The sequence below is a fragment of the Syngnathus floridae genome, chromosome 6 (genome assembly GCF_059516105.1).
Source record: "Syngnathus floridae isolate MCC-2025c chromosome 6, RoL_Sflo_1.0, whole genome shotgun sequence".
NCBI lineage: Eukaryota > Metazoa > Chordata > Actinopteri > Syngnathiformes > Syngnathidae > Syngnathus > Syngnathus floridae.
In genome coordinates, this window is record NC_142418.1 from 19225528 (window position 1) to 19253139 (window position 27612).

At 54.0% G+C, this 27612-nt stretch overlaps 2 protein-coding genes across 13 annotated transcripts; one reads left to right on the forward strand and one right to left on the reverse strand.

Moving 5' to 3' along the window:
* Positions 1-84: 84 nt before the first annotated feature.
* Positions 85-5033, reverse strand: znf710a (zinc finger protein 710a). Of its 4 annotated transcripts, none has more exons than XM_088378246.1 (5): positions 4787-5033; positions 1709-3112; positions 1174-1365; positions 925-1102; positions 85-800 (listed from the first exon to the last, which is right to left on the reverse strand). In XM_088378246.1, the coding sequence occupies exons 1-5, from the start codon at positions 4829-4831 to the stop codon at positions 631-633; spliced, it is 1989 nt and encodes a 662-aa protein (XP_088234372.1). In that variant the 5' UTR covers positions 4832-5033; the 3' UTR covers positions 85-630. The 4 variants fall into 4 exon arrangements, with proteins under 4 accessions (XP_088234372.1, XP_088234370.1, XP_088234371.1 ...); XM_088378244.1 differs by having other exon boundaries at positions 871-1102; XM_088378245.1 differs by having other exon boundaries at positions 880-1102; positions 4787-5030.
* LOC148397222 (semaphorin-4B-like) lies at positions 4404-27603 on the forward strand. Of its 9 annotated transcripts, none has more exons than XM_088378237.1 (16): positions 4404-5553; positions 5641-5724; positions 19263-19570; positions 20285-20445; positions 20807-20869; positions 21239-21337; positions 21743-21854; positions 21931-22047; positions 22164-22321; positions 23193-23374; positions 24037-24187; positions 24707-24929; positions 24996-25111; positions 25359-25546; positions 25794-25861; positions 26011-27603. In XM_088378237.1, exons 3-16 carry the CDS (start codon positions 19468-19470, stop codon positions 26754-26756), a joined length of 2487 nt encoding a protein of 828 aa, XP_088234363.1. In that variant the 5' UTR covers positions 4404-5553; positions 5641-5724; positions 19263-19467; the 3' UTR covers positions 26757-27603. The 9 variants fall into 9 exon arrangements, with proteins under 9 accessions (XP_088234363.1, XP_088234358.1, XP_088234356.1 ...); XM_088378232.1 differs by lacking the exons at positions 4404-5553; positions 5641-5724 and adding exons at positions 11425-11654; positions 13910-14062; XM_088378233.1 differs by lacking the exons at positions 4404-5553; positions 5641-5724 and adding exons at positions 16474-17619; positions 19116-19158.
* Positions 27604-27612: the final 9 nt, after the last annotated feature.

Here is a 27612-nt window from a genome sequence, read left to right on the forward strand (position 1 = left end):
GCAAAGTTCTGGAACAGAGTCTTAATTTTCGCTTTAGTTTGACCGTAAAGTCGAGTGTTCAAAAAGCTCCTTGGTTCCTCCTGATGCTGATGGAAAGAGGCATGAGCATTTTTATTTCAACTGTATGATGGTCGTTGCTCTCGTAAACCGTGTTTGAGATGAAAAACAAAGCAAGAAAATGTTGTGCTAAGACTGCTAGGTTTGCTGCTTTTGGGAAATGCAGCAGCCGCGACTTTGCCTGAATGCAATTTGACAAGGTCTGAAATTGCACCTGGAGATTCTTTGGTCGCGCGGCGCCGCCGCCGCCGCTGCTCTCTCTGGTTTTCTGACACCCAAATAGTTCCATTCATAAACTAAGAGATGGGCTGACGCTGAGCGCTCAACGGCAACGCGACCTAGCGCTCGGTCTAGATTTGCGTAGAAAAAAATGCTTGCTCGCTCGTTCGTTCGCTCGCCACTCTGGCCAGGGTCGCAGACAACTTTGGAATTCATCACAGTGCAAGCCAAAGTTGACCCGTGTTCAACGGTGGGAAAAGCGGCTTCCTAACATTGCGTACCGACGGCCGAGCAAAATAGTAACAAATGGCGTCCGTCCCTCGTCTCTGTGTCGGCCGAGGTGGCGCTGCGCCCTCACGCGTTGCCGCAGCGCCCCGCTCCCGTGCCGTAGGTGCCGTAGTAGTCCATTGGAGAGAGTTTGGGAGTGTCCGCTGCGTCGTTGCCATCTGCCCGGTTCTCTGGCTCGCCAAAGTCAAAGCTCCCCTCCTCGTAGTCGTCCCGGCCTTCGGTGTCTCGGGGCGGCCCTGAAGGAAGAGGCGGAGAGAAATGGCATTGGAGGGCGCCCATAGCAGCCAAACACAGAACAACCCTGACCTGGCGTACCTGGGCCCGGGCCCAGCCCCGACTTTGCCCAGGAGAGCGGCGCACCTCGGCCCTCGGCGGCGACGCCGTCGGCGATGCCGTGCTTGACCTTCATGTGTCGGCTGAGGTTGCCCTTCAGGTTGAATTTGCTGCTGCAGTAAGGGCACTTGAAAGGCTTGCTGCCGGCGTGCAGGTGCATGTGGCCCAGTAGGTTGTACATTCGGTTGAAGGACTTGGCGCACACCTGCAAGAGCAGAGCACAGAGGTAGCTCTTTGCTTTCCTTGAGCTCCCAGCGGATTTTGGCCCGGCCCTACCTTGCACTTGAAGGGCTTGACGGGCAAGTGGACAATCATGTGCGTCTTGAGGGTCTGCTTCTGGACAAAGGTCTTGAAGCACACGTGGCACTGGAAGGGTCTGACGCTAGCATGGATCAACATGTGTCTCTTCAGGTTGGCGGACAGGGTGAACTCTCTGGAGCAGACTTCACACTTGAATTCTTTGGTTCCCTGCGGGAAGGAGGCGGAAGGGCTCTCCGTGACCGTCGCGTTCCCATGGAGAAAAAGCTTTTTTGCAAACCCTTACGAGCGTTTGCTTTCAGGTGGCTTTTTCCCAACCCCCCCAAACGGTGGTGGAAATACTGTGCCAATCTGTGTTCATAAAATGCTGATTCAACGAAAGATTCAAAGTGCTTTTCAGCAGCGACAGACACCAGATGGAGCCAAACGAGTCGTGTTGAAGATTAGCAACGCGTGGCGGCGGCGGCGGCGGTGTTTTAGATGGAAACGACCATCAGAGTCAGTTAGTTTCTTTGACTCTCCAAACGGTTAAAGGCAGACTCGTGCAGCGTACCTTGTGCGTGAGGGCGTGTTGCCGCAGGTGGTGGATCTGGACAAACTCCACGCCGCACTCGGGGCAAACGTAGGGCCGCACGTTCTGATGCTTCATGGAGTGGTTCTGCAGCTGGCTGCGGTAGGCAAAGGACTTGTGGCACTGGCCGCACTGGTAGGCGGCGGCACTGGCGGCGGGGCCCTGGTGGCTGCCCAGGTGGCGCTTCAGGTGCCCGTAGGTGGGGAAGTCCACGCCGCAGCGGCGACACGCGTGGCACTGGCCGTTCTGGTGCTTGCCCTCGTGGGTCCGCAGCTCGCTGGGGTAGGCGAAGCCGCGGGCGCAGAAGCGGCAGCTGTAGGGCTTGACGTCGGTGTGCTGCAGCATGTGGCGCTTCAGGTGGCTGGTCTGGGTGAAGGCCTTGTCGCAGACGGCGCACTTGTGGGGCCGGGTGCCCTGGTGGGTCAGCAGGTGGGTTTGCAGGTGGCTGGGCTGCTTGAAGAGTTTGCCGCAGCGGCTGCACTCGTGGGGCTTGATCCCGTTGTGGCCCAGGATGTGCGTGACCAGGTTGTATTTGGACGTGTACGACTTGTCGCACATTCGGCACTTCCAGCGTTTCAGGCCCTCGCCCACGTCCACGCAGTAAGACTCGTCGATCTGCACGTTGATGTCCAGGCGGTCCATTTGCATTCGCCTGGCCAGACCCTCGGGGTCCGACCACAGCGCCGCCTGGCCGCTTTCCTCGTAGGCAGACTGGAACGGCGCCTGGTTGGCTTCCAAATACGGCTCGTCTTTGCCGCTCCCTCCGCCCGTCTTTAGATTGAGGGCCTCCTCCTCCGGTTCCTCCCCCACCAGCGAGTCCTCTTCCTCCCCGTCCACGCTCTGCTCTTGCGGCAGGGACGCTTCTCGGACGCACGAAGGACCGTTGCCGCAGGCTGGCTCTTTCACTGAGCTTTTCGGATCCCCTCGCATGGCGCGGGCACACGAGCCGTCGCTCACGTCGACGCAATCGGCAGACGTCTCCGACTCGATGAGTTCACCTTTCACCCGAGCGTGTGGACTGGCCGCCGGCTCCCCGTCGCTCCTGGGTCTCTTGGCTCCGCGAGGACACGGCCGTCCCCTCTCGCCGGCGCTGAGCCGAGAGGCCGGATCCCCGGCGGGCTCGGGTAGGTAGTCCCCGTTGGCCCCGATCAGCTGGTCGGCGCACTCGTGGTACTCCGTGGCCAGAGGCGGGCCCTCTTTGGACTCTCCCGTGTAAAAGCCGTTTGGAGCGATGGTGGCGCCGAAAATTTCATTTTGGGAGATGAGTCCGAGAACGGCGGCCTGAGCCAACGATAGAACCACCACGGGTTCCGTCTGCGTGCCGGCGTCCATTTGGCCTCGGCTTAGCTTTGGGTACGGCCGCGGCGTGCGCCCAATCTCCTGGTCCTGGAAGAAAGGCACACTTTGAATCAGGAAAAGAGTGTACCTCTCTCCGTTGTTACAAGAGCCCACCTTATGTTTCCCCTTTTCAGCCTCCTGATCTTGCTAACAAGGCTAACGGCTTCCTGCACTGTCAAAGGGGTCAGTCCTCGCCTTTCATTGTGCCCAATCTACCTCAAAGGTTTCCAGGAGAGCCGTTTTTATGGTTCTGCTGTCAAAGCGGCTCCGCCTTGATTCTTTGCTCGCTTGCAATCGGCACAACACGAGGCGAAGGAGCTCAAACGGCAGCGACGCCTAGCACTCTGCTTCCTTCCTCCACGGGAGCACGAGAAGGGACGCGGGTCCGGCCGGGAAGTCGACTTCCGCCGACCGTCCCGGCCCTTCCCGCGGGTTCTCTCGGACTTGGGACGGACTGGCGGGCGGGCGTCAGAGTTACGGCGTCCCGTTCGGCTAGGGTAAAAAGCGCGGCCTCGGTATTGCACGACGTCGACCGGCGGGTTAGGGTCTCGTCTTCGTAACAGACTTTTGATCGAGGGCCGAGCTCACTCAGACCTCCCTGGGAAATGATGGCGGAGAGAGAGAGAGATAGAGAGAGCGAGAGAGAGGTGCACACTCCAAATACAAATGGACGAAGGCTCTAAACTTGTGGCCGCCGAGCTTTTTGGCTGCATGTACTTTTGATTGGCACCCGCTGTAACGGTGTGGCGGCAAGCGCCGACCCGGCCCGTACTTTGCTCCATCGCGGTTATTACATACGGTGCAGCGTTTTGGGGACACAATAGTGAAAAGGAAAATAAATACAGAGGAAACAGTCAATGACTGTGTGGGGTGAGCAGAGGAGACCCAGATGCCCCGATAAGCGCGTGACGTCGTGACTATTTTTAAAGTCGTCAGACACAGGCTGACTGACTGACTGACTGACTGACTGACTGGCAGGCAGGCAGGCAGGCAGGCAGACAGACAGACAGACAGACAGACAGACAGGCTCTTGCTTGTGTGCTTGGGCGTGAAAGAAAAGGAAAGAGTGACTGGGTGTGCGTTTGAAAAGCGTCTGTGTGAGTGAGAAAGAAAAGAGGGAGGGAAGGAAGGAGAGAGAGAGACAGAGAGCGAAAGCGCGCTGTGGGCGGGGGAGGAGTGGAGGGAGGGAGGGATGTAGTCAGACGAAGAGAGAAATGAGATGGAGGGGCTGAAAGATAAAGAAAGAGGGCAGAGGAGGGAAGGGGAAGGAGAGATCGAGTGAGCGTGTGAAAGAGAGGTGGCAAGACAGAAAGCAAAGGGAAAGGAGGAGGAGGGGGGCGACGGTTGAGGGAGGGAGGAAAGGGAGGGAGTGCGAGCCGCGCGGACACAGTGAAAGAAGAGAAAGCTGAGCGCAATGAAAGGCTTACAAAATGAAAGACAACAAGACAAATGACAAGGCGGAAGAGAGATGAAGAGAAACCTTGCTAATTGCGCCCGCACGCACGCACGCTCGCTCGCTCAGCCCTGGCCGGCTGACCGGCCTGCACTTTGCTGCGCAAAGTTGCCAGCGGAAATTCAGACACCTAGCGACAAAGCGGCGAAGGTGCGCCACGCAGATCGGGCTGCAAACACCGCGCGCGCAAGTGTTTGGGGAGTCTGAAAAGACGGCAAACAAGTCGCCCCCCGCCTCCCAAATCATGCCAAGTTGTCTTGTAGACTCACCACATTGTTCTCGGAGTGATGCTTGAGCTGTTTGAGCGATCTCATCCTTCACGAGAAAGGAGTGCGGGAGTCAAACAATCCGCCTCCGATTTATATCCGCGGAGAGAAAGCGAGAGAGAGAGAGAGAGAGAGAGAGCGAGAGAGAGAGAGAGAGAGAGAGAGAGAGAGAGAGAGAGAGAGAGAGAGAGAGAGAGAGAGAGGGGCGGTACCACGGCTCGTCCTCCTCCTACTGTTGCTGTTATCAGAACTGACTGTGCCTGCCTGCCTGCCCCCCCCCGCGCCCCCATCAGCCCTCCGCCCCACCAAACACTCACACATCACCCCATTTCTTTCTCTTCCTCCCACCCTCTCCTTCCCATCTCACTTCTCTTTCTCTCCTCTGTTCTCTTTACAAACACGCACACGCATGCGCACGCACGCACACACACACACACACATACGTCTTATCTTCCTCTCACCACGTACAATCCAGCAACACACATTTCTATGTGCGGACGCACGCACACACCTATCTTGACTTGATCACGCTTAATGCAGCGCGGTACCTTGAGACACGACTTTAATATCTCAGATCACCTTTTCCTTTCGCAATGAATGGAAACGCCATAAATCCGTTCTAGTATCAAAATTGAAAAATATTCATTTTGAAAAACAGCACTCTAAAGACACGCAGTAATAAGGTCATTAAACAATGTCCACTGTTTGCGTGTCATGATTTAAGGCTGCTTTCCAATTACAGGTTTGCTGGCGTTTGAGAAATGAACGAGGTTTGAATTGACTTCTTTATTTCCCAACGTCTTCGTGTGGATTTTTGCTATTAGCGGCCCGGCCTGATCTGTGTCCCTTGCGACTAGCGGCGGGGTCCACTGAGAATGCCAGGCTTCTTGTGATGTGGCCCCTCGTGCCACTGGGAAGCGACGTAAGAAAGGAAATCGTCGGTAAGTGACTCACCAATTATTCTTTCATTGGGAATAACAACTTTAAATGTGTTGCTCTGTCCGTCGTTTGTGTTCACAAATACATTACTAGCGATGCTAACTGTTAGCATGTCAAGCATGTTTGGTATTTTTGTTGTTAGCATCGAGCTAAAGCGCCATTCCAAAAGGTGTGGTTCTGAAAATATACAGTTTAATGCTCTTTGTTTTGTTGAAGGTGACTGTAAACAACTCGGAGGCTATTTTTGGCTCACTTCTTAAACATCTGCCTAACTGTTGCCTGTTGTGATGTAAATTAAATTTAGTTGGTGGCCACCAAACAGCGCGCTTATCTCAAGTTTGCGCCCGCAAAAAAATCGCAACAAACAAAAATCGGTCTCAGGACGCTTCGTAAAACCCGTCTCAAGTCATCGCCGTACTCTGCACATTCTCTCTCGTTTGTGCACGCCATTCTGAAGTTCCTTTGCTAAAACCAGTGTGCGCGTGCAACGCAAGCGCAACACAGGCACTTTGTCATTCCCCCCGCAGAGCAGATTGAGCGACTTCTCTGGGTGGACGGACGTGCGTTCGTCACTATCGAAACAGACGGACAGCTGACATTTGAACTTTTCGCCACATGCAGTTTGTCACATTTCAACATTGAATTCGAATAACTAATTAACCATGGAGGCAGTCCAAAGTGAAAAAAAAATCCGATGTAAGAGTGACAAAAGACAAGAAGAAAGAAAGGAGAGAAAAGCAGTTAGGACGGACGGGAGGAGGGAGGGAGGTGAGGGGGGATAAGGAAGAAAGAAGCAGAAGCGGCAGGGGGAGGGGGGGCGCTGAGTGGAGGAGGAAGAAGAAGAGGGAGGAGGAGTGACGAGGGGGTGCATGAAAGACAGAAAGAAAAAGGCTAGAGAGGAAAAAGAGCCTGGTGGGGGAGGGAAGGGGGGAATGCAGCAAAAAAAGCAGAAGTATGAAAGGAAAGGAGAGACTGGGTGGTGGTGTTGTTGCTGCTGCTGCTGCTGCTGCTGCTGCTGCTGCTGCTGCTGCTGCTGCTGCTGCTGCTGCTGCTGCTGCTGGTGGTGGTGGTGGTGGTGGTCATGTCAAAGAGGAAGAAAGGAGAAAAGAACCTGGAGGTGGGAAGAAGGGAGAGGGAGCCTTGCGAGACAATGCCCTGAAAGAAGAATAAAAAAGGGGGATGGTGAGGTGTGAAAAGAAAAACAGACAAGCCCATCAAGGAGTGGAGGGCTGCAGAATGACTGAGAGGGAGAGGCGGTGGAGACCAGGGGGGAGGAGGAAAAGGAGATAGAGACCACAAGAGTCAAGGAAAAGGAAAGACATTAACTATTGAACTTCCACATTTTCTTGCAGGCAGCCATGTCGTACCTTTGGGGGGGCACTGGCGTTCAGATAGTGAGCGAGCGGCCTCACGGGCTCAGCCCCATCCTCAGAATTAGTACAAGTCCTCCCTACTAATAAACACCTGCAATGACGTGTGCGCACAGGTGTGTGCACACGTGTGTGTGCGCGCGTGCGTGCGCGGCTGCTCGGCGTGCCGTGGCCACTTGGCGCTGTGCATAAACATTCCACACCAAATAACAGGAAAAGGCCAACCTAGAAAACCTTGATCAATCATCGGCGGCCGCGAGAATTAAAAAGAGAAAAAGAAAGGGGAGTGAGCGAGCGAATAAGTGAGTGAGTGAGTGAGTGAGTGAGTGGGAGAGATAGGGACTGAGCGCAAGGGAGGGAAGGCAAGGAGTGGATGTGGGGGGGGGGGGTCGAGTGCGCGGAGGGGGGTGCTAGATAGCAGGAAGTCGAGGGAGAGAAAATAGAAGGAGAGCCAGGGAAGAAACAAAGAGATAAGAGGCGGAAAGACAAAGAAAGCGCATGGAAGAAACAACAAGGGACACGTCCGTAAAACAACCATGAGCGGGCGGGCCAGCCAGCCAGCGAGCGAGCGAGCGAGCTGGCTGGTTCGCCGTTGGGGAAAAGCAAAAAGAAACAGACAACAAAAGTTTGGGTGAGAACAAATGCACTTGGCTGTGTTCCAGCCCAGAATTCTTCCAGCGGTGCGACCCACCCACTTGTCGCTTGAAAAAGGAAAGAAGAGTCCATCAACATCCCCATGGGCACAAAAATAGGAAAGATGTCCTCAAAAGCTGTTGTTTGGATTCAGCGTCTAGGCCGTGACATGAGTTGGTCGGCCGTCCAAGGCCCTCTTTAAGAATAATAATAATGATAGATCGGTTTTATATAGCGCTTTTCTAAACACTCAAAGCCGCTTTACATAGAAAACTCACACGCACACACAGACAAAAAGTTCGGGGTTATATGCAGAGTTGAAGAGGTGGGTCTCGAGATGGTGTTTAAAGGAGTGCAGGGAGTCAACATTACGGATGGTCAGGGGGAGAGAGTTCCAGAGAGTGGGGCTCTTGTTTTCGTCCAGAAATGATGTTTTGGGCAAACGCATGTTCTCCTGTTGATAAAGGTGGAGAAGCCGAGCGACCTTGTGCTTCTCTCGTCTGACTTTTGAGCCGTCACAGAACAGAAAATGTGCCAAATCCGTACGCATGCCGTCAAACTCTGCTTTGCGGATGAATTGGGCTCCGAGCTCAACGACATCTCTTCCTTTTCACTGTCGGTCGGGCGCGCTGGTAGCGGTGTGCACGCACGCTCGCGTTTCGCGTCGTTATGGCTACAGAGCTCAGGTGAGTGTTTTCTTATGTTCGCACACAGCGAGAAAGAAGGTGAGGGGGAGTTTGAATGTGCAGCAATTGAGCCGGCGGCTCGGCTCGCCCATCGGAGCGCACACGGCGCGTCGTCAAAGCGGGTCGGCGCGGCCCCGTTTCACAGCGCGTGCCGTGGCCTTTTGGCCATCTCGCAAAAGGCACGGCACAAAGCCACCCGGTGGCAAAACTGTGAGGCAGATGCAGAAGAGGTGTGCCGGTCGGTGCGCTGGCACTTTGGCTTGGAAAGAAACAAGAAGCTCAAATCGACTGTTCTTCAATCACACTTCTGCAGAAAGGACGCTGAAAGGACCCCAAAGAAATCATCATAAATAAGAGACAAGCCTCCCTCTATTATTTGTGAGGCCCCAAATGGGAAGACACAATACAATCAAATAGCTCTGCTTGGAGACAACACTGGAGAAAGAAGAGTGTGGAGGAGAGCTTGGAAGGGAGGGAAAGAAAAAAAATCGCTGAATATAAAGGAGGAAAGACAGAGTTGAGGGAGGAGAGGAGAAGAGAAGAGAAGAGCATTCAGCAAGGAGGATATAAAAGGAACGGCTGGGAGGGGGGGGGCAGAGCAATGGAAGGAAGCGGAGAAATAGATGGAGAGAGAGATCAAGAGCAAAAAAAGAAGCAGGGTGAGCCACTGAGCGAGAGGACCAAAGAGCAAAAGACAAGGAAGGAAGAAGGGAGGGATAGTCACAAGAGAGTGAAAAAGACCAAAACAGAGAAGGAAGGAAGGAAGGAAGGAAGGAAGAAGGGAGGGATAGTCACAAGAGAGTGAAAAAGCCCAGCACAAAAAAACAAAACCTCTGTCTGCCTGTCTGCCTGTCTGCCTGCCTGCCTGTCTGCCTGCCTGTCTGCCTGCCTGCCTGTCTGTCTGTCTGCCTGCCTGGCTGCCTGTCTGTCTCCAACTGCGTCCGGAGATATCCTGCCTGGCCTTGCCGTGCCTCGCCTCCTGTCTTTTTAAACAACACATTTCCAGTTGACATTGGCCTTCATTGAGCCAACGGCAGGGGTCTGAGGATTGACCCTTGAGGGATCCCGCATGTCACGTGATCACACGCCAACTTTCCACTCGTCGTAGAGCGGCGGCTCCTCTCCCGCGAGTTTCGTCTTTAGACGTAAGTAGGGTCGCTCGTATCTGGAGGCGTGGGGGAGGGGCGACTCGCATTAGCCCCGCCCAAAATATCACAAAGGCCGAAAAAGTGTCACAGCGCCACCTTTCGGCGCTACGTCAAAGTTAACTCGTTTAACACCAGTTTGGCGGCACGTCCGTTTGTGGCACAAGGGCAGATTTACTGAAGGCGCAGGCCGTCGACATTTTGAGGCGTCGGCGGCGTGGCGTCCCTCCTTTTGCCGTTGTGCGCTGCCAAGCAATCTCAGCCGGAATGACTTTTTCCTTTCCTCCAACTTTCCTTCTTTTTCAAATCAAACCAACCTTTGTCTCTCTGTCTCTCTCTCTCCTTCCTTTTGTACCTTCCCCTTGTTTCCATGGTTACCTCTCTCTGGGCTGCGTACACTATCTATCTCTTCCTCCGTTTGCCTCTCCGTCTCCCTCGCTCTGTTCTTATCTTTCTCATTTTGCTTTCATCTGTGCCTCCCTTCCTCCTGCTTTATCCCGCACCCTCCTCACTCGCTCACTTTTATCTCTCTTCACTTTCATCTGTCTTTCACCTTTCTCTCCCCTTCAAGCCTGCCATTCCATCATGCTGCCTTTTCTGCTTCTTACTTTTAGAAAGAATGGGGGGAGGGGGGTTTATCGGTTTCCCTGTCAATTGTACGTTTTGAATCATTTCCAATTTGGATGCCACGCAATTGTGTGGCCGGGAGATACGGCGAAGCCCAAAGCGCGGGCCGCTGTCGTCTCTTGCTATCGAAGAGGCGCCGGAACGATTCCCGTCAAGATCTCGGGAGACCGAGCGGCCGTTGCCTTCGTCTGGTCTTTGGGTGACGGATTCTCGCCCTCCATGAGCACCTCCTCCATTTCCATGTATCGTCGCTTAGCGTACGCGTGTGAGAAACAGAAACAGGATGACGGGCTCGGCGCTCCTATTTGAGCGCGGGCCGGCCGCCCTCGGCGCCGAGCAGGAGCCCAGTCCGCCGGCGCGAAAGGCTGACCTCGGTCCTCTGACCTAGGTTGTCTGACCTCGGTCGTCTGACCTCGGTCGGCTTCTCCGCGGCAGTGCAGCGCGTTGGGCTCGGAGAGTCCGACGTCTCCAAGACCCCAAAGGTCTTTGATTTTTCTACTAGATAAGTGAGATGAAAACCGAAACCAAAAAATAGCCAGCCACAAGTTGGCCATTAACAGGCTTTTTAGTCGAAGGTGTACCTGTCTCGGGTGTAATGCCACTACGGAACACACGGCGGCGGCGGCGTCACATGATCTGCCGTAATGGGCTTTTTATGCCCACAGAAAGCAGCGGACTAAGGTTCCTCTCATAATGGCCACAATAATTGCCGTACATTGTGAAATGATACGTCTGTTAGTTTGGGAGGGAAAAAGGCCAATTTGTCTCCTTTCAACATAGAGAGGGATCAGCGCACTGAATTGCAACATTTGTAACATTCTGGCCAATGTAACGTTTGGAGTCTTCAATGAACCCAATGTATGTTTTGGGGCAAAACTGTGGCACAAGGTCAACGCCCCACAGCCCCCATTCTAACAGCAAAATATAAAGAGCTGAGCTGAGACTGAAACGAGGGAGGTCAAGATCATTTTGTGGAGGGAGGGAAGGAGAGAGGGACGCTTTGGCGCTAAACAAAAAACGCTCCAAGAAAAGGACGTGTGAGGGGCCTTTCATTCCTACCTGCAGCTTGACATGCAATGTCAACGTGTGAGGGGAAAAGGTTGCACAAAGTGGGCCGGAGTCACACTCGATTCAAGTTTGAAAACGGACAAACGTCTCCTGTTGAAAGCAGCTGTAATGCCGGTGTTAACAGCTGGGTGGCAGACATCGCTCAGCAGCGCCTCCATCATCCCCGAGGCCGGACGCGTGAAGAAGAGCTCGCCTCGTCCTCGCCACTGGCCAGTGCCACTCCGACGCCGACGTCGTCCTCGAACGACGGGCACAAGCCACGATGACAACTTTTTTCGTCCCGCGGCGGCGTTCGCTGGTTGCATTCTGTGCGGATGTATTCAAGACTTGTTGCCGACGTGGCTTCACTGGCCAAGCGGCCAAGCGTTGTGGAGCCCCCAGGAGGGAGCAACTTTTTGCCCAGGTGAGTGAGCGAGCGAGCGAACCAGCCAGCCGTATCATTTCAATTGCGTGAGGGAAAAACATGCGAATACAAAAGTAAGTCTTTAAATGAGTAGATATGGCCGAACACGTACTGGAAACAAGTTCTTGCATTTACAGTTGGTTTGCGGCGGTGAGGTGGTGCTGGTTATTATTCGTCTTATCGCTATGCGTTTGAAATGCACAAAGTATACGCTTGGTTCACATAGTCAACTCAAATGAATCATGCTGGGAAACCCGCAGTTTTTCTTGGTTGCGTCGCCAAATGTGTTTGACAGCTACAGCCAACACAAGTTTGCACATTTTGCAGCTCCTTAGTTGGTGACTTCATTCTTTTGGAAGCTTTTGCACATTTTGCAGCTCCGTGTCCAGATACATACATAGTTGGCAACTTCATTCTTTTGGAAGCTTTTGTCATCGATTGAAAGGTCTTATAGTTAGTTGTTCACGCCACAAGATGGACGTTTAAAACTTTATTCTTAACTGTCAAGCGTGAGTTACGCATCTTTTTTTGGTCACATCACAATTACTAAAGACTACTTGTAATGCATTTTTTAATACGACCGGCTGTGCCCCCCCCCCGACGTGCCCGAGCTCAGGCTGCGTATTCAAGTTCTCCGAATCGAGGCCTGATTTATTTGCATAATCAGATAATATTCTAAATTGGATTGGTTTTGTTTTGACAAATGCTGACACGTTGTATCCTTTTATTGAGATACATGCAGTCTTTATCCTCAAGCAAACGCAACTCGTCCAAAGTGGATTGGCAACATTATTAGCATGTCGGCCGGCCTCAGTTGGCCGCTTTTTCGTTTTGAAAGTGTGCTTACGTGTTTTAGCCAGTAGATGGAGATGCTACATCATGCTCCAAGCATATTGCAACAACGTCAGCTGTTTGAAATGGATTGAACTGGAATGGCCCCCAACGTCGGCAGTCAATCCCTTTTTTGCAAACGTTGTTTCTTTGCAAACATTCAGAAAAAACATCTGAAGTTGTTCGGTGCTAAATCGGCTCCACGGTGCACCTTTATGTTGGCGAGGCGAGGCGAGGCGAGCGTTCAGCCAGCGGGAGGTAAGAGCAGATCATTCCGCAACCGTGACGCAAATACGATGTGATTCCTAGTCACGTGTTGTCAAATGGTACTCGGTGAACGCTGCGTGAGGAAATTTGCCAAAGGGTGACGAATTGAGATCTTGCAACGGAACTGTGGTCGGTCGGATCGCTTCGCCGACCCGAGAAAATAAGAGGACGAGATGACAGTCATCACCGCTGTCGACGAGTTGCTGGTTCCGACTGGCAAATTGGGTCGGCGTTGCGTGAACGCTTTGTTCGTTGGGCATCCACCGTTGCCCACAACACCACAGGCAGCGCTTTGAGCGAGCGGACTTGTGCGCTGCCAAGTGGCGCACACTGTCCGCTTTTGTCTCTAGCGCGCTGATTTCATCTCGCACCTGCGCAGAGAAAGGCTCTTTGAGACAGCGGCGGCGCGCACGCGCACGCGCAGGCATATGTTAGAGATGCTCTTGGTCGCGTGCGCCCACTGATCTGCGTCGCGAGTGTGGCCGGCTACCGATTCCGAGTCACCATCGGCAGTAAATCCTACCAAAGACGCAGGATGAAAGTTTAGCAGACAGTTTGTAATGGTCAACAGTAGGATAGGTCGTCATGGTCCTAATTCAGGATCATCTGGGCTCGTTCGCGCTCGTGTGTGTGTGAGCAGGGCGGCTGAGAGCATTTCAGTAGACCGGTAGAGGACTTTGGACAATTGAAAAAGTGAGCGACGTGGCCTCGTGGAGTTTTGGTCTGTTTTCCTACCGTTCCCCCCTCGCCGCTTCTTCCGCAACATAGTGGGCCAAAGTTGGAGGTGCGCAAAGCCAGCCCGTTGCCGCCCGCCACGCTTCCACCGCCAACTTGGAAGACGCGTGGAATTTTGCTAGGCCCGTTATCTGCGCGCTTTGCGAGCACCGCTCACGCAGCGACATTCCTGCTCGCCGTCGTCAATCCGTGGCAAAGCTCTGAGGCGATGGAATTGATCCGTTTGTGAGCCCCGAGGGCATTTCACTTTTTTTGAATTTGGAGCTGCTGCTGCCGCCGCTGCTGCTGCCGCTACTGCCGCCGCCGCCGCTGCTGCCGCCTATGACGTAATGCTCGCTCTGGCTGCAACCCCCGCTCCCTGTTTTTTTTTTTTCCCTTATCCTTTTTATTTATTTATATATTTCCTCTCCTCCCCTTTCCAGTGTGCTCTGGATGCATGTGCGTGCCGCTTCGGCACCCTCCGTCGGGCTTTTCCTGGGGATGACTTAGCGCAAGAGCTTATGGGGCTCTCGACCGAGATCTCCCCGACCTGACTCTCTGCGTGCAAACGGGGCGAGGACGGCGACTTTGCGTGCGTGAGTGACACCGCTACTGATAGCCAGCCGCCGTAGGCTGTTGCTGGCCGCGCCGTCGGCTGCCACGGCGTTGGCGTCCCCGGTGCGCGCGGGTGTGCGTTGTGGTTTCCACAGTAGGAGATGAAGTGTGTGATCTCATACGGCTCTGGTGTGGTGTACTGTCTTCATTTGACTATTTTAAGCACACAGCGACAAATGACATCATTGTCCAAGACTCAGGCAGAAGATTCCTTCTCTGCTGAACAAAAAGAGAAGACCGGGCTCGCGTGCGCTTCTCGGGACGCTCTCGGACGCGTGACGTCCACTTGGGCTCGCTCCGGCTTTCGCTTCGCCCACTCGCGGCCCCGACCACATTGTCGTCCCTCTTATCAGATGCCAAGTTAATATTTCATCGGGACGTGCCGCTTTCGCTGCCTCATCTCAGTTGTTTCTTCTTACTTCACCTCCTAGAGAGAAAAAAAAGAAAAAAAAATCTATATTTTTTCCTTTTTTCAAGTAGTTGTACAGGTAAATAAGGAAAAAAGGATTGAACTTGGCCTCCTTTTCTTTCCGGCTGGTCTTTGTCATTTGATATAACTTTTAGCACAACAGCTACTTGCATTTGGGAATGTGCCACCGTTTGAGAACGAGCCGTCCACGAGTCGCTCCCGGTGGAGGCGCGGCCTCGGCTCTGTGGGCGTGGCTTTGCGGAAGCAGCAGCCTGGCAGTCAAGCGGCGGGCGCCCGGAGATTGGCGTCAGGGAGGAGAAGAGCGTGGAGGAAGGCAAGGCTGACGACTTTCCACGGATGTGCGAGAGCGTGCCGCGGCTCGGCTGAGGATTTTCCCTTGCGCGCGCGCGCGTGGCGGGCGGCCGGCCACGGATGTGCGAGAGCGTGCCGCGGCTCGGCTTCATCAATCGTTGACTCGAGTGAGTAAGTGAGCGCTCTGCTTCCCTGTTGTGCAAATGATCCGAGCAGCACTCACTATCAACTTTTTGATGATTTGCTGAAAGTGGGTGCGAGCCAGCTGACATAAAGCAGCTGTCTTGTGACTTGATCCACTGGCAATCTAATTGGATGCTTTGGACTTGATTATTTCTGTCGCCCTTTCATGTTAGAATTTGGTCAGCCGCCAGGGTCATTGCGGATAGCGCCTGTGCCGCGCTTTGCCCGAGCGGATGCTTGCTGCAAATGTTGTCAAAAGCTAATCAGGCACCAATGGCTGCAAACATTGATGACAAGTGACTGTCGAGTCTGACCGGCGAGTTGTCCAGTTGTAGTCGTTGCAAGTTAAAAGCGGTCCAGTTGTAGTTGTTGCGGTTGTCGACGAATCCATTCATTTTTGACGTGTCGCCGAGCAGCTCGTTTACCCGCTCGCTCGGATCTAGCGCGAAACGCCAAGGGCCGTGGTTTATTTGGCAAAAGAAGGCATTTCTCAGCTGCGTCCGTCTTGGGAATGTCGGCGCGTCATGTTGCACAGTGGCGCCTCGACGTACACTAGTTTGCCTTTGGCAGAAATGGCAGGAGAAAATTCCTTCCAAGGGAGCCCAATTGCCATCAGAGTCACTCCCGAGTTGCACCAGCAGCGAGCGTTAGCTTCCGGCCTTGGCTTCCGTTTGTTTTTGAAAGGGCAAAAGAAGTCGTCTGCCGCTTTTGAAGCGCGACTCTCGCTTTTGCGTACACCGCCGTCGGGCTAACGGAAAGAACGAGCCCCGAAAGGCTGAACGCGTACTGCCGAGCGGCCCAAAGGTTAAACGCGGGCCTCCGGGGAGTCCCGTTCCTGCGTGGGAGCTTCCGCGTTTGTCCGTGGGAAAGGGCCGTGCACGCGCAAGTAACTGAGCGCAAGTGCGCCCTTGCTCTTGCTCTTCTTCTCTGACCGCAGCGCATTCCTCACACCGATTTGTTTGCACGCGAGTCACGAGAGAATGGCGCCGCCGAGCTCCAAGGGCGTGTTTGCGTGACCCAAGCACCTGTCCCACTTGCTACGTGTTTAAGAATAAACGTCTATTTGCGAGCGCCTGCGTCGACACCCGACCCGACCCGGCGGCACTCGCGAGGTCTCCGTGGGGCATTTGGTTCCACAAATAGACGCGTGTCGCATGCTAAAATAAAATGCCTGTCCGTCCCAAAATCCAGTGGAGCATCCACAACGCTCGCCCAGAAGGCACGGTAATGGAATTGTGCCAGCCGTGCAGGTAGCCCGACGGCGGATCTCGTGACCGCCGAGTCCGTAGCGCATCCCGGAGCGCCGGCCCACGTCCGTTCTGTATCCGCTTTCCTTTTTTGCCCGTCAAAAACCATCCAGCTTCTCTCTCTCTCTCTCTCTTCTCTCTCTCTCTCTCTCTCTCTCTCTCTCTCTCTCTCTCTCTCTCTCTCTCTCTCTCTCTCTCTCTCTCTCTCTCTCTCTCTCTCTCTCTCTCTCTCTCTCTCTCTCTCTCTCTCTCTCTCTTCTCTCTTTCTCTCTCTCTCTTTCTCACACGTGTTCATTTCTTATTTATTGTGCAGCAGTGAGAGAGAGCGAGAGCTTGCGCTCCACCACAGGCCTGCCTGAGGTTGTTTTGCCGTGCAAACAAACACGGAGGTGCGGTTCACTCAAAGTTTTTTATCAACACATCCGCAGCTCTGTGGACTATTTAGGAAATGCCTTTGAGTTCTACCACGTATGTACGTGTGTGCGTCAGCGAGCGTATCAAACCAAATGGAAATGTGAACAGTCGGCGTTCTCCAACGCTCGGGGCCGATAAGCCCAAGCCACGCCCGGCTGGCGGCGCCTGAGTTTTTGTCTGAATAATTCATCTTGACGTGATATTTTAAGACGGCGTGTTTTGCGCGCGTGTGTGTGTGTGTGTGTGTGTGAGCGGCTGCTAAGAAAACCAAGCGAGCAATGAGAATAGCACCGCTAAGCGCCAAAGGCCCGATTGGCCTTCCTTTGCCCGGCGACACTACCCTGACCGCATGAGCCCGGCCAGCGGAGGGGCGCTCGTCTCCCTCCCACGCGGGCCTCACGGGTCACGTCTGGTCGTCCGGGATCCTGGACATCAATGATTGGAATTCCCTCCACGTATCTACTCGCTAAGGGCTCGGATGACTGGGATGCCGACTGAGGTCAGAGTGTGACTCACGAAGCCGGACGGAGGAATGCACATGGCCGCTTGCTATTGATCCTTGTGAAGTGAAGGGGGACTTGGGGTTAGCTCTGTGGGCTGAAAGTCAACATTTGGAGGCAAGATGTTAGGCTTGGATTAAGCAGCAAAAGTCCGTCCATCGATCAAGAAATGGAGGCTGTTGGATACCAGTTTTGTCCAATACCATGTTTGAGCGCATGTTTGAACTCTGTCCAGTGGAAACGATCATCATTTGGTCTGCAGCGCTGCCTCCATCACTGTCACTCTGGTAAACGAGCGCTGACGTCAGAGCGAGCGTTTGGACGGGGCTGACCTACTTAAGGGTTTGGCCCGGCAGACGCGTAACCCCGCCCGCATCAAAACAAAGAGCCGCCATATCCCCGACCGAGCCACCGGAAAGCTGTCTGTCCTTTTCTTTCTGGGTCGGCGAAGAGAATGCGCTGCCTCGGCTTTGGTACGCTTGACAAAACCTATGGCCGTACGTAGCCGCGTTTTCGGCTTCAACGTCATCGATGCCGTTGTTCGCTCTCTTTATTGAGCGATGACTCCTCCGAAGCATTGGGGAGTCCCCCTTCTTATTTTTCGTTAAACGGCCGCTAGGCACGAACGAGGTCATTGTCTGGTTCCGATGAATGGATGGATCCCTTTTCACACACGAGATGGTGCTTATTTAGTTGCTTCGTAGCTGCGGCTGAAGAGTTTCTAATCCGAGGTTGGGCCTTCATCTGACAACAACTTTGACTAGTGGTGTACTCTCGGTAGGAAAATTCTGCCCTTCCACTGATTCAAATGATCAGCATTGTTGCAGTTGAGAGTGTTTTTGACCTTGCGCTTTTGTAACCCCCGCTGCTTGTGGCCAAAAACAGTCGACTTGACTTTTCATCAGCAAGCTCCTTCTGCCTGCGTGCTAAAACGTAGCCGTTTGCCTTTGCGGCGCCACTTCAAATTCCTAAGGATGTCATCCTTCCGACCTCCGCCCGTGTGTGGGGTTTCCCCGCGGAGTAGCGAGCTTGATGGAGTTAAATCCCCTTGACCCTGGCTTCCAAACGTAGTTCCAAATTTGAACGAGTCAATTAAAAGCATGCGCTCCTCATTACTGCCGTGTTCTTGCTTCATCAAGGAGCCAGCCGTTAATTACCGCTAGCCGACTTTGGGGATTGGCTTGAAAATGCGCCGGCCGGGAGCGAGCGTCTTCTGTGAGCACAAATGCAAACTTGACATTTCTATGAAGAAATGGACTTTCATTTTTATTTTTCCTGGCCTGCACTTGGAGGGCAACTGAAAGCTGAAATCAAGGCACACAGCAGGTAGCGGGAGAAAAATGAGCCAAACCACTCGCTCCCTTTGCCACCGACGCCAGACGGGATCGCACGTGTTGCGCGTGGGGGCCGGCCGGCCGGCGACGGACGCGCTCCTTGCTCGGATTCTTCTTCTCCAGCCGCCGCTTTCATCTCTGCTTTTTTCAATGCTCACCGTGCGTCCGTGTGCTAATAATAGGTCGGGAGGTCCGACGCGCACGCAATAGCGGCAGCTGCCGTCCACGGCTCGCCCCGCTCGGCCAACTCGGACGTGGCTTGCGTTCCTCTTGCTCGTTGGGAATGTTTGCTTTCACTTTCACTGCCACGGAGGCCGGAGGTCGGTCGGGATCAGAAACGGCCCGTCGCGTCATCCGTGGCCTGGCACACTGTCGGGCCTGTGCGACCGACCGACCGACCGGTCAAAGGGAGGGAGGATTGAGGATCTGCGAGCGGCATATAGATAGCGACGGCATCAGAAGGAGCCTTGTTCTCTGGCTCGGGTTGGCCGCGACTCTGCGTGGCGTCTCGTCTCGGGCTCTTCTTCTGGCTGATGCGCTCTAAGGAGAAAAGCATCAGCTCTGTGATATTGAAGCAGTTCTCTGCGCTTCAAGTCCGAAAACTGGCCAACTTGGTCTTTTGACTTGCTTCTCAGGAATCTGCACGCAAAAGAATGTCAGTCAGCGCTCTGTTGTCTTGTGAGTATGTGGGAAAAAAGCCCCCGATAAGAACAATGTGACTTCCTCATTTTGGTTGGCCAGAGAATGAGCTCCAAATTGTGGCTTTGTTTGTTTGTGCGCAGATGGGAGCCTCGACGGAGCGGAGGCTGAGCCGCGGGCCGTCCCTCCCGAGCAGCATCACCTGCCAACACCCCGAAGCGCATAGAGCTCCTTTTCTTTCCAGGCGCCCGGATCCGCCGGGGAGAAAGAGAACCACGGGCTCCGGACTCTTGATGCATCGGGCCAATCGGTGAAACGGTGGCCCTCGGCCGCCTGTCCTCGGGAGACATGGCCCGCCTCCCGCTCTGCGCTCTGCTACTCGCCGTCGCTCTGCGCTCGGCCGCCGCCGCCACCGAGCACGACGTCACCCCTCGACTCACCTTCTCCTACAGTAAGTGGAGCTTCCCGCACGCCTCGGAGCGGCGCGAATCAGCAGCGGCTGGCCCGTGTCGGCTTTTGGAGTGCGGCGATCGCTGGCTGGCTGCCTGCAGAAGAGCAGAGCTCGTTTTCCGCTTTCCAGGGCCACGTGTTCAAGCCGCCACGCGGCTAGCACAGAGGGACCGTTGTCACCTCCGCGTTGTTGTCCAATTGAGCAATTGGGCTCGTCAGCAGCAGCGTTTGGGAAATTCTCCAGGATTCACCGGTAGCGTGTAAACAAGCCACTGATGTCCACCTACAGCGCTTTAGTTCCTAGTTGAGTTCCTTACAGCCCTTCTCTTCAATGAGCGGCCCTCTGTTGTTGTCATCGCCCTTAGCACTTTTCAACAGCGCAACTGAATTGACGTGTTGTTATAGAGGAGGGTAGGGGGAGAGCAAAAGAGAGAGACCCCCACCCCCCATTCAAAAAAAAAAAAAAAAGAGCAAAGCTCCAAATCACGTGAGCTTTAAAGAGGAATCAATGATTTAAGCCCCGGCCGGAGTCAGGAGGCGCTAATGCGCTCGGACCAAAGCCCGACGCGTGGCCGAAAGGCGGGCGTCCCGCCAGCATGCGCTCAAGCTCACTCCGCGTCTTTGGCCGCCAGAACTTGCTCGAGCGGACTTTCTCCCAGAGGCCGACGCGCGTCTCCGGATCGGGCTCCCTTCACCGACTGTCGTTCCTCCGCAGATGCAGAGGAGAGACGATGCAGGAGTTTCTCTGTGGGCGGAGTCTTCAACTTCACGTCACTGCTGCTCAGCAAGGAGGACAACGCGCTGTTTGTGGGCGCCCGCGAGACTCTCTTTGCGCTCAACCTGTCGGACGTCGGCGCGCTCAAGCCGCAAAGAGCTGTGAGGGGGTCCTTTTGTTAGCTGGCGCTCCGTGTAAATGTTTGAGAACCCTCGATTTGCAGTATATATGTAGATAGATTGAATCTCACATTTTGATGTAAAGATTTCCATGCTATTCTAATTTCCCGAGATGCACTTTACAAGCGGCACGGTGACCCGGTAGCCCGGATGACGCCTCTTTCTCGCAATGTTTTCTTTGAAGAAAATCAGCTGCTTGGAAAATGGACGGATGGAAAATCTGTATATTGCTTACAGTTTATTAGGGTGATCTCTCACGTGTTTCCACGTCTTCCCGTGCACCTTGAGATGTATTCATAATGTCGTCTCGTTGATTCTCATCGGCGGTGTCCTGTTTTTCCAGCTCTCGTGGAAAACTCCGGACAAGAAACGAGGCGAGTGCAGTTTCAAAGGAAAAGACCTGCGGGTGAGTGGCTGAATTCAAACATTGGAGCTCAAGTCCGCAAGACGTGTCGTGACGTCACGTGACGTCACGTCCCGTCGGCTGCCGACTTTGCATTTGACCGCGGTCCGCTTGAAGCCGCCACCGTCTGCACTGCGCCTTGTAAGACCGTCGTCATCGTTAAGCTGGGAGCGCTGCTTCTACAGCTGACGCAAACCCTGGCGTCATTAGCCGTTAGTGCCACAAGCTAAGTCGCCAAAATGTCAGCCTGAAAGTGCGTCGGCGGTCTCTTGATGCTGCGACCGCATTCGCGTGTCGGCTAATTGTCGCTCCTTTTTGTACACTGGAGACATATTGCTTGTTTGTGTTAGCTGAAGTCATCTTCTCTCGCAGACGGATTGCTTCAACTACATCAAGATCTTACTGCGAGTGAACGGTACTCATCTGTACGTGTGCGGAACGTTCGCCTTCAGCCCCATCTGCGCTTACGTCGTAAGTGCAGCGCCACTTCTTTTTCCGTCAAAGTGGATTGTTTTGGAAACAGACCAACCTTTAAATACGTACTACGTGTACGTACCTTTGTTGTCGTCGCTCTCCGTAATGAACAAACGGTCAGCGTGAACAAAGTCTCGCTCTCCTTGTTGCAACAGTTAGTTGCACGCAAGGTTTTCAAGAGCAACTTGGCTAATATATGATTTCACATCAAATTGACCCAAATAAATGTCGATGGACGAACGATGCTCCAAGCTGAACTGCAAATGTTTTAAAGACAAAATGGAGGCGCTGAGACCGGCCGCACGGTGATGGGGCAGATCACCAACGGAGATACTGGATCAAGAAGGAGCAACTCCACTTTGAAGCAGCCTTGTCACGCGTGTCTCTCCCTGTATTTTCTAGAACACTGCCAACTTCTCCCTGGTCCGAAGTCACTCCGGCGAGATTCTCACAGAGGACGGGCGCGGCCGCTGTCCTTTCAACCCCGACTACCGGTCCACCGCCATCATGGCCGGTAAGGCCGGCAAGTTTTAGATTCGTCGCGAGCTCCCGCCGAGACGCGACACAGGTGCCGTTGGCTTTCGTCGCAGACGGAGAGCTGTATGCCGGCACCGTCAGTAATTTCCAGGGAAACGAGCCCGTCATTTCCAGGAGTCTCGGCCAAGGAAGCTCTCTCAAAACGGAAAACTCCCTCAACTGGCTTCAAGGTGAGATGCAAGGCCAGAGCGCAAAAACGCATGGATGGATGGATAGATGGACGGACGGACGGACGGACGAGAGTGGCCAAATGCAGGCAGTCTCACTCCACGGCCTTGATTTTCAGATCCGGCTTTCGTGGGCTCCGCCTACATCCGAGAGAGCCTGCCTGAGGGCAGCCCGATGGGCGACGACGATAAGATTTACTTCTTCTTCAGCGAGGCAGGAAAGGAGTTTGATTTCTTTGACAACACCGTGGTGTCGCGCATCGCCCGCGTGTGCAAGGTGAGTCGCGCTTGAAAACGCAAACACTCAAAGGAGCTTTTTTTGCTTTTTGGGCCCCATACCAGAAGGATAGGACTGGACAGGACAGGACAGGACAGGACAGGACAGGACAAGGTGTGCTCGAGATAATCACAGGTGCTCAGCCCATACAGCACGTAGCGAACGTACATGCTGGAAGAATGCCAACTTGACAGCCGACACGACCGCGATCCGACTGCGCGGAAGCATCCGACCTCCGAGCTTCTCCTGCGTGTTTGATTTTGTTTCCAAACCTTTAGCACATCGTATTTGACTTAGGGGCGGGGGTGGGATCTCCTGACAAACCACCAAATGCGTGACCACACAGGTTAAATACTATGTACCTTCTGCCATCTAGTGGACGAGCATTTAATTGCTCCGCCCGTCACAACACAGACAGTTGAGCAAAGATACGTACATGGTTTGTTGTCAATCAAACGTGTTCTGGCCAATTCGGTGAAATGGTTGCGTTCCCTGTGGTACCAATCTTTAACAGCACACTGATACTGAATAAAGAGGAGTTGACGCACTGAAGAACGCTGCACGTGCCTGCTACCAAGTGGCCAAGGCAGCCACATCAGAAAGAGATAGCAAGAGCAAAGGTTATCGTCGGCTCGCTTCGCCATCCTCCGAGCGTCGTCGTAATCCAAAGCGAGTTGTGTTCCAACCTCGGTCCTTTTTCTTTGCTCCTCAAGCTGCTTGCGCCGTACTTGATCTGGCTGGCTGTTGTCATTGCGGCCCGCTTGCGCACTCTACCGGCCAACGCGTCGCCGCGCACGACCGAGGCCAAATGGTGACTTTTGGGGGTTAGGGTTAGGGTTATTTGCTTTGCTCACAATTGCTTTGCTCACAGGGGGACCTGGGAGGAGAGAGGGTCCTGCAGAAGAAGTGGACCACCTTTCTCAAGGCGCAACTGTCGTGCTCGCTGCCCGACGACGGCTTCCCCTTCAACATCGTCCGGGACGTGTTTGTGCTGACGCCCAGCCCGCAGGAGTGGAAGAGCACCGTCTTTTACGGAGTCTTCACCTCGCAGTGGTCAGTGCGCTCATCTGTCTCAGACGTCACAGTTCAAAACAACCTGGTGGCCTCCTTTAAACGCAAAATGGGCAACGGCCAAAGCGAGCGGCAGTGCTGAATCGAAGCAAGCAAAACGTCCATGACGCTATGTCATCACTGGGGTTTTATTAAGTGTGACGTTTTCTCATTCAAAAACACTTTTCTTGAATTTTTTGCTGGGTAGGCTAGAATGGACAAATGGCATTTCCATTCACGTCTCAGGGAAAAGGGGATTTTAGATGCCAGTGTTGTGAATGGCTTTGAACTCTTATTTCAAGGCACAACTGTATTGAGCAAAACAATTTCTGAGATGGAGCAAAAGCGTTGCAACCACTTAAGACCATACAATAGTGATCAAATGGAATTGAATGTGGAAAAACAAAAATGAACAGAACAGACACTCTTGCACCGATGCACCGTTTTGAAGGCGTATTCGGGAGATTCTTCACAGACCAGATTGCAACGTGTTCATTATTGTGCCCCTACGTTGCGTGAACAACCAATGAGAAAGAAGAGCTTGCGGAGACAAAATCCCGATTGGGGAAAAATTGGTTCGTCGCAAAGCCATTGATGGAAAAACAAACGGGGCAAATCGCTTTGGTTCCTTATCAATCAACAGTGCTTCTTTGTGCAACGGGCAGGTACAATGGCGCCTCGGGAACCTCCGCCGTGTGTTCCTTCACTATGGACCAAGTGGAAAAAGCCTTCAGCGGCCGATTCCGCGAGGTGAACCGAGAAACCCAGCAGTGGTCCACCTACAACCATCCCGTCCCGGAACCCCGGCCCGGAGCGGTGAGTCAGTCTGCTCTGTGTACGGCGTTGGTTCTGCACCGGCCTTCTTGTCTCGCTAGTTTGAGCGAACCAACTTCAAGTCAAGATAAGTCATTATATAGAAATAATGACAAAATAATCAAACAAAATCGTCACCTTCTTGTTTGGAGGTAGCAGCCATCCGTTGGCTCGAGACAGCGCTCGCTCGCTCGCTGGCTAGCTCGACGATGAGCGGCAAATAATGAAGACATTTTGAAAAAAAAAAGAGGCTTCTGGCTGCTTCCTGCCAGTCGTTTGTTTCGCTCCGCTAGCTTAAGGCTAACGCTAATTAGCATCTACAGCGCTGCGATGCGTGAGACGATGGCCTCGATACAAAAGGCATCCGGCGTCCTGTTGCGGCAAAGGAACAACTTGGCATTTGCTGACTTTTTGTCTTTTCTTTGTCGATGTGACGTGGGTCGATGCGGAACGGTCACGACTATCTCCAAAGGCAGACGGTTACAGCGAAAGCTCCAACCGCCATCTTTTTGCCCCTGGCAGTGTATCACCGACGCGGCCCGCAAACAAGGCGTGCTGTCCTCGCTGCACATGCCGGACAAGGTGTTGAATTTTGTCAAAGACCACTTCCTGATGGACAGCGTGCTGCGCAGCCAGCCTCTGCTGCTCAAACGCCACGCTCGCTACACACGGATCGCTGTCCATCAAGTGGCGGCGGCGGTGGCGGCCCGTGAGGCCTACTACCGCGTGCTCTTCATCGGCACAGGTAGACAAACGCGGCAGCGGTCGCTGTTGTCCGCTCGAACTTTCAACAAGGCTGTCTGGTCTCTAGACGACGGGAGACTCCACAAAGCCGTGAGTGTGAAAAACAAGATGCACGTCATCGAGGAGCTGCTGCTCTTCCGCCGATCGCAGCCTGTGCGGCACATGCAACTGGACGCGGAAAAGGTAAAATGAAGAAGCGGGCCCGACCGACGCATCCCGGCCAAGGTGTGAGGGATGACGGCCCAAAGGGCTCATTCCACGCAGCGTGCGGTCTGATGGGCTCTTTAGCGCGCTGACAAAATGGGTCCGTTTTAAATGCCATTTGTGAAAAAAAAAAAAGGCCATTCCCCCCCGACCCCCGTAGTTGTTTGAGCTTTGACCTCGGCATCATCCACGACAAAGCAAACACCTCTGTCTATGTATCCCACAGCGTAATCATCGGGTCACCTTTCCTTGCCAGGGTTTTCTCTACGTTTCCACTTACTCCGAACTGGTGGAGGTCCCGCTAGCCAACTGCACTAATTACCTGAGCTGCGGCGAGTGCATCCTCTCCAGGGACCCGTACTGTGCCTGGAACGGCAGGCGCTGCGTCCGTGTCACACAAGCTGCGCCGAGCGAGTATGCACCTCTTCTCTTCTCTTCTCTTCTCTTCTCTTCTCTTCTCTTCTCTTCTCTTCTCTTCTCTTCTCTTCTCTTCTCTTCTCTTCTCTTCTCTTCTCTTCTCTTCTCTTCTCTTCTCTTCTCTTCTCTTCTCTTCTCTTCTCTTCTCTTCTCTTCTCTTGGCCAAGATGACTTTGAAGAAGAAGCAGCAGCAGCAGCAGCGTAACAGGAGATTTGCCTTTGTGTTGCTTTTGTTGTCCTCCAGCGTGCTGCTGCAGGATGTGGACAACGCGGACGCTTCAGCCCTTTGCGACGGGACGGCGGCCGGCGCACGTAAGCAAAAGAGTGCCTGCCACCAAACCATCTGATTTGCCGTGTGGCACCGTTCAAGTCCTCGACGGAGAACGTTTGGACATCCCTGGTCCGCATCGTGCATATTTGGATCATACCCTCCCTGACTCCCTCCCTCCCTCCCTCCGTAGGCGCATCTTCTTGCCAGGCGGTCGTCATCCCCCCCAACACTTTCCAAGTGCTGCCTTGCGAGCTGCGCTCCAAGCTGGCCCGGAGGTCGTGGGTGTTCAGCGAGACTTCGGCTCACTCGCGCTACCTCGGCTCGGAGGGGGGGCTGGCGGTGGTGGCGGCGGCTCAGCCCGATGGCCAAGAGACCTACGAGTGCTGGTCGGTGGAGGAAGGCTTCAGGCAGCTGCTGGCCAACTACTGCGTGCGCGGCCAGGCCCAGCGCCAGCGCGAGGACGCCGGCGCCCGGACCGGCTGGACCCGCACCCCGGCCGCCTCGAGGGACGGCGCTGTCGTCCCGCCCGGTCAGGACGGCTCCCCGCAGATCGACGCCAAGACCTACTGGAACGAGCTGGTCGTGGTGTGCGCCCTCCTGGCCTTCTCCCTACTGGTCTTGGCGCTCTTTGTCATCTACAGAAACGCCGGGCGCGGCGTGAAGTCCGTGCTGAAGGAGGGCGAGCGCCCCGGCACGCGACACAAAAAGCCCGCCGAGAACCTGCCGCTCAACAGCGACGCGGCGGCCGTACCGGCGCCGGCCGACCACAGGGGCTACCGGACGCTTCACGACAGTCGCGGCTCGCCGCCGCGGGAGCGCTCGTCGCCCGACGCCGGGTTCTCTGAGTCGGGCGGAAGGCTGCCCGCGCAGCATTCGGACGCCGGCCCGTGGCCTCGAGTCAGACTGGGATCCGACATTAAAGACTCGGTGGTGTAAAGGCGCTCCTGCGGATGCTGCTCGGGAGCGTCAGCGAAGCGGCGGTTTGAACAGCGGAGACGAGCGTCACCCACGTTTTGCACGGCGTCCCGCCGTCCGTGAGCATTTCTTTAGTGCGTTCGGAGCGTACCTTCAGACATCGGGTGCGTTTGCTCAGAACTCGAGTGGTGCGGAAGTCCGCAGAACGGGTGACGCGGGTTCCCGCTCCAACCCGAGCTCACGGATGAAAAGGTCACACACACTTCAGTCCCTTCAGGACTTTGAGGAGAGCTCTTCAAACACTCCCAGATGTGTCCTTTCATTTTATTTGTCAGGCCTGCCTGCCTGCCAGCCAGCCATTAACCCTGGAGGCTATGCACCATCTAGCATCACTCACAATCACAAATCACACGGGGATGGGTTAAATGCAGAGGACAAATTTCACCACACCCAGATGTGTGTGTGTGTGTGAGACGATCATTGGGATTTAACACGATACTAAATCAGTTTAGTTCAATGCAAAGCTCTTCTGTTGTATGCATGAAAACGAGAGTTCAGTACACACGAGTTCATTGTACCTTTCATTGTTCCTTCTGTCGCTATAGATAGATAGATACACACTGTTTCATTTCGGACCAACCTGGTGGAGTTGGAGGATTTCCTGTGGCACACCTCAAGGCTCACTATATGAAAAGGTCTATACAACCGGATTGATCAATTTAGCCACCAGTGTAAAGGGGGAAAAAAATGATATGTTGTATTTTTTGGTATCATAATTCACTGTTGATTTTATTCTTATTTTGTAATGCATAAAAAGGCACTTTATTTTTATTTTCCAAATAAAAATCAAACCGATACTTTCTTAAAAGCTTCAATG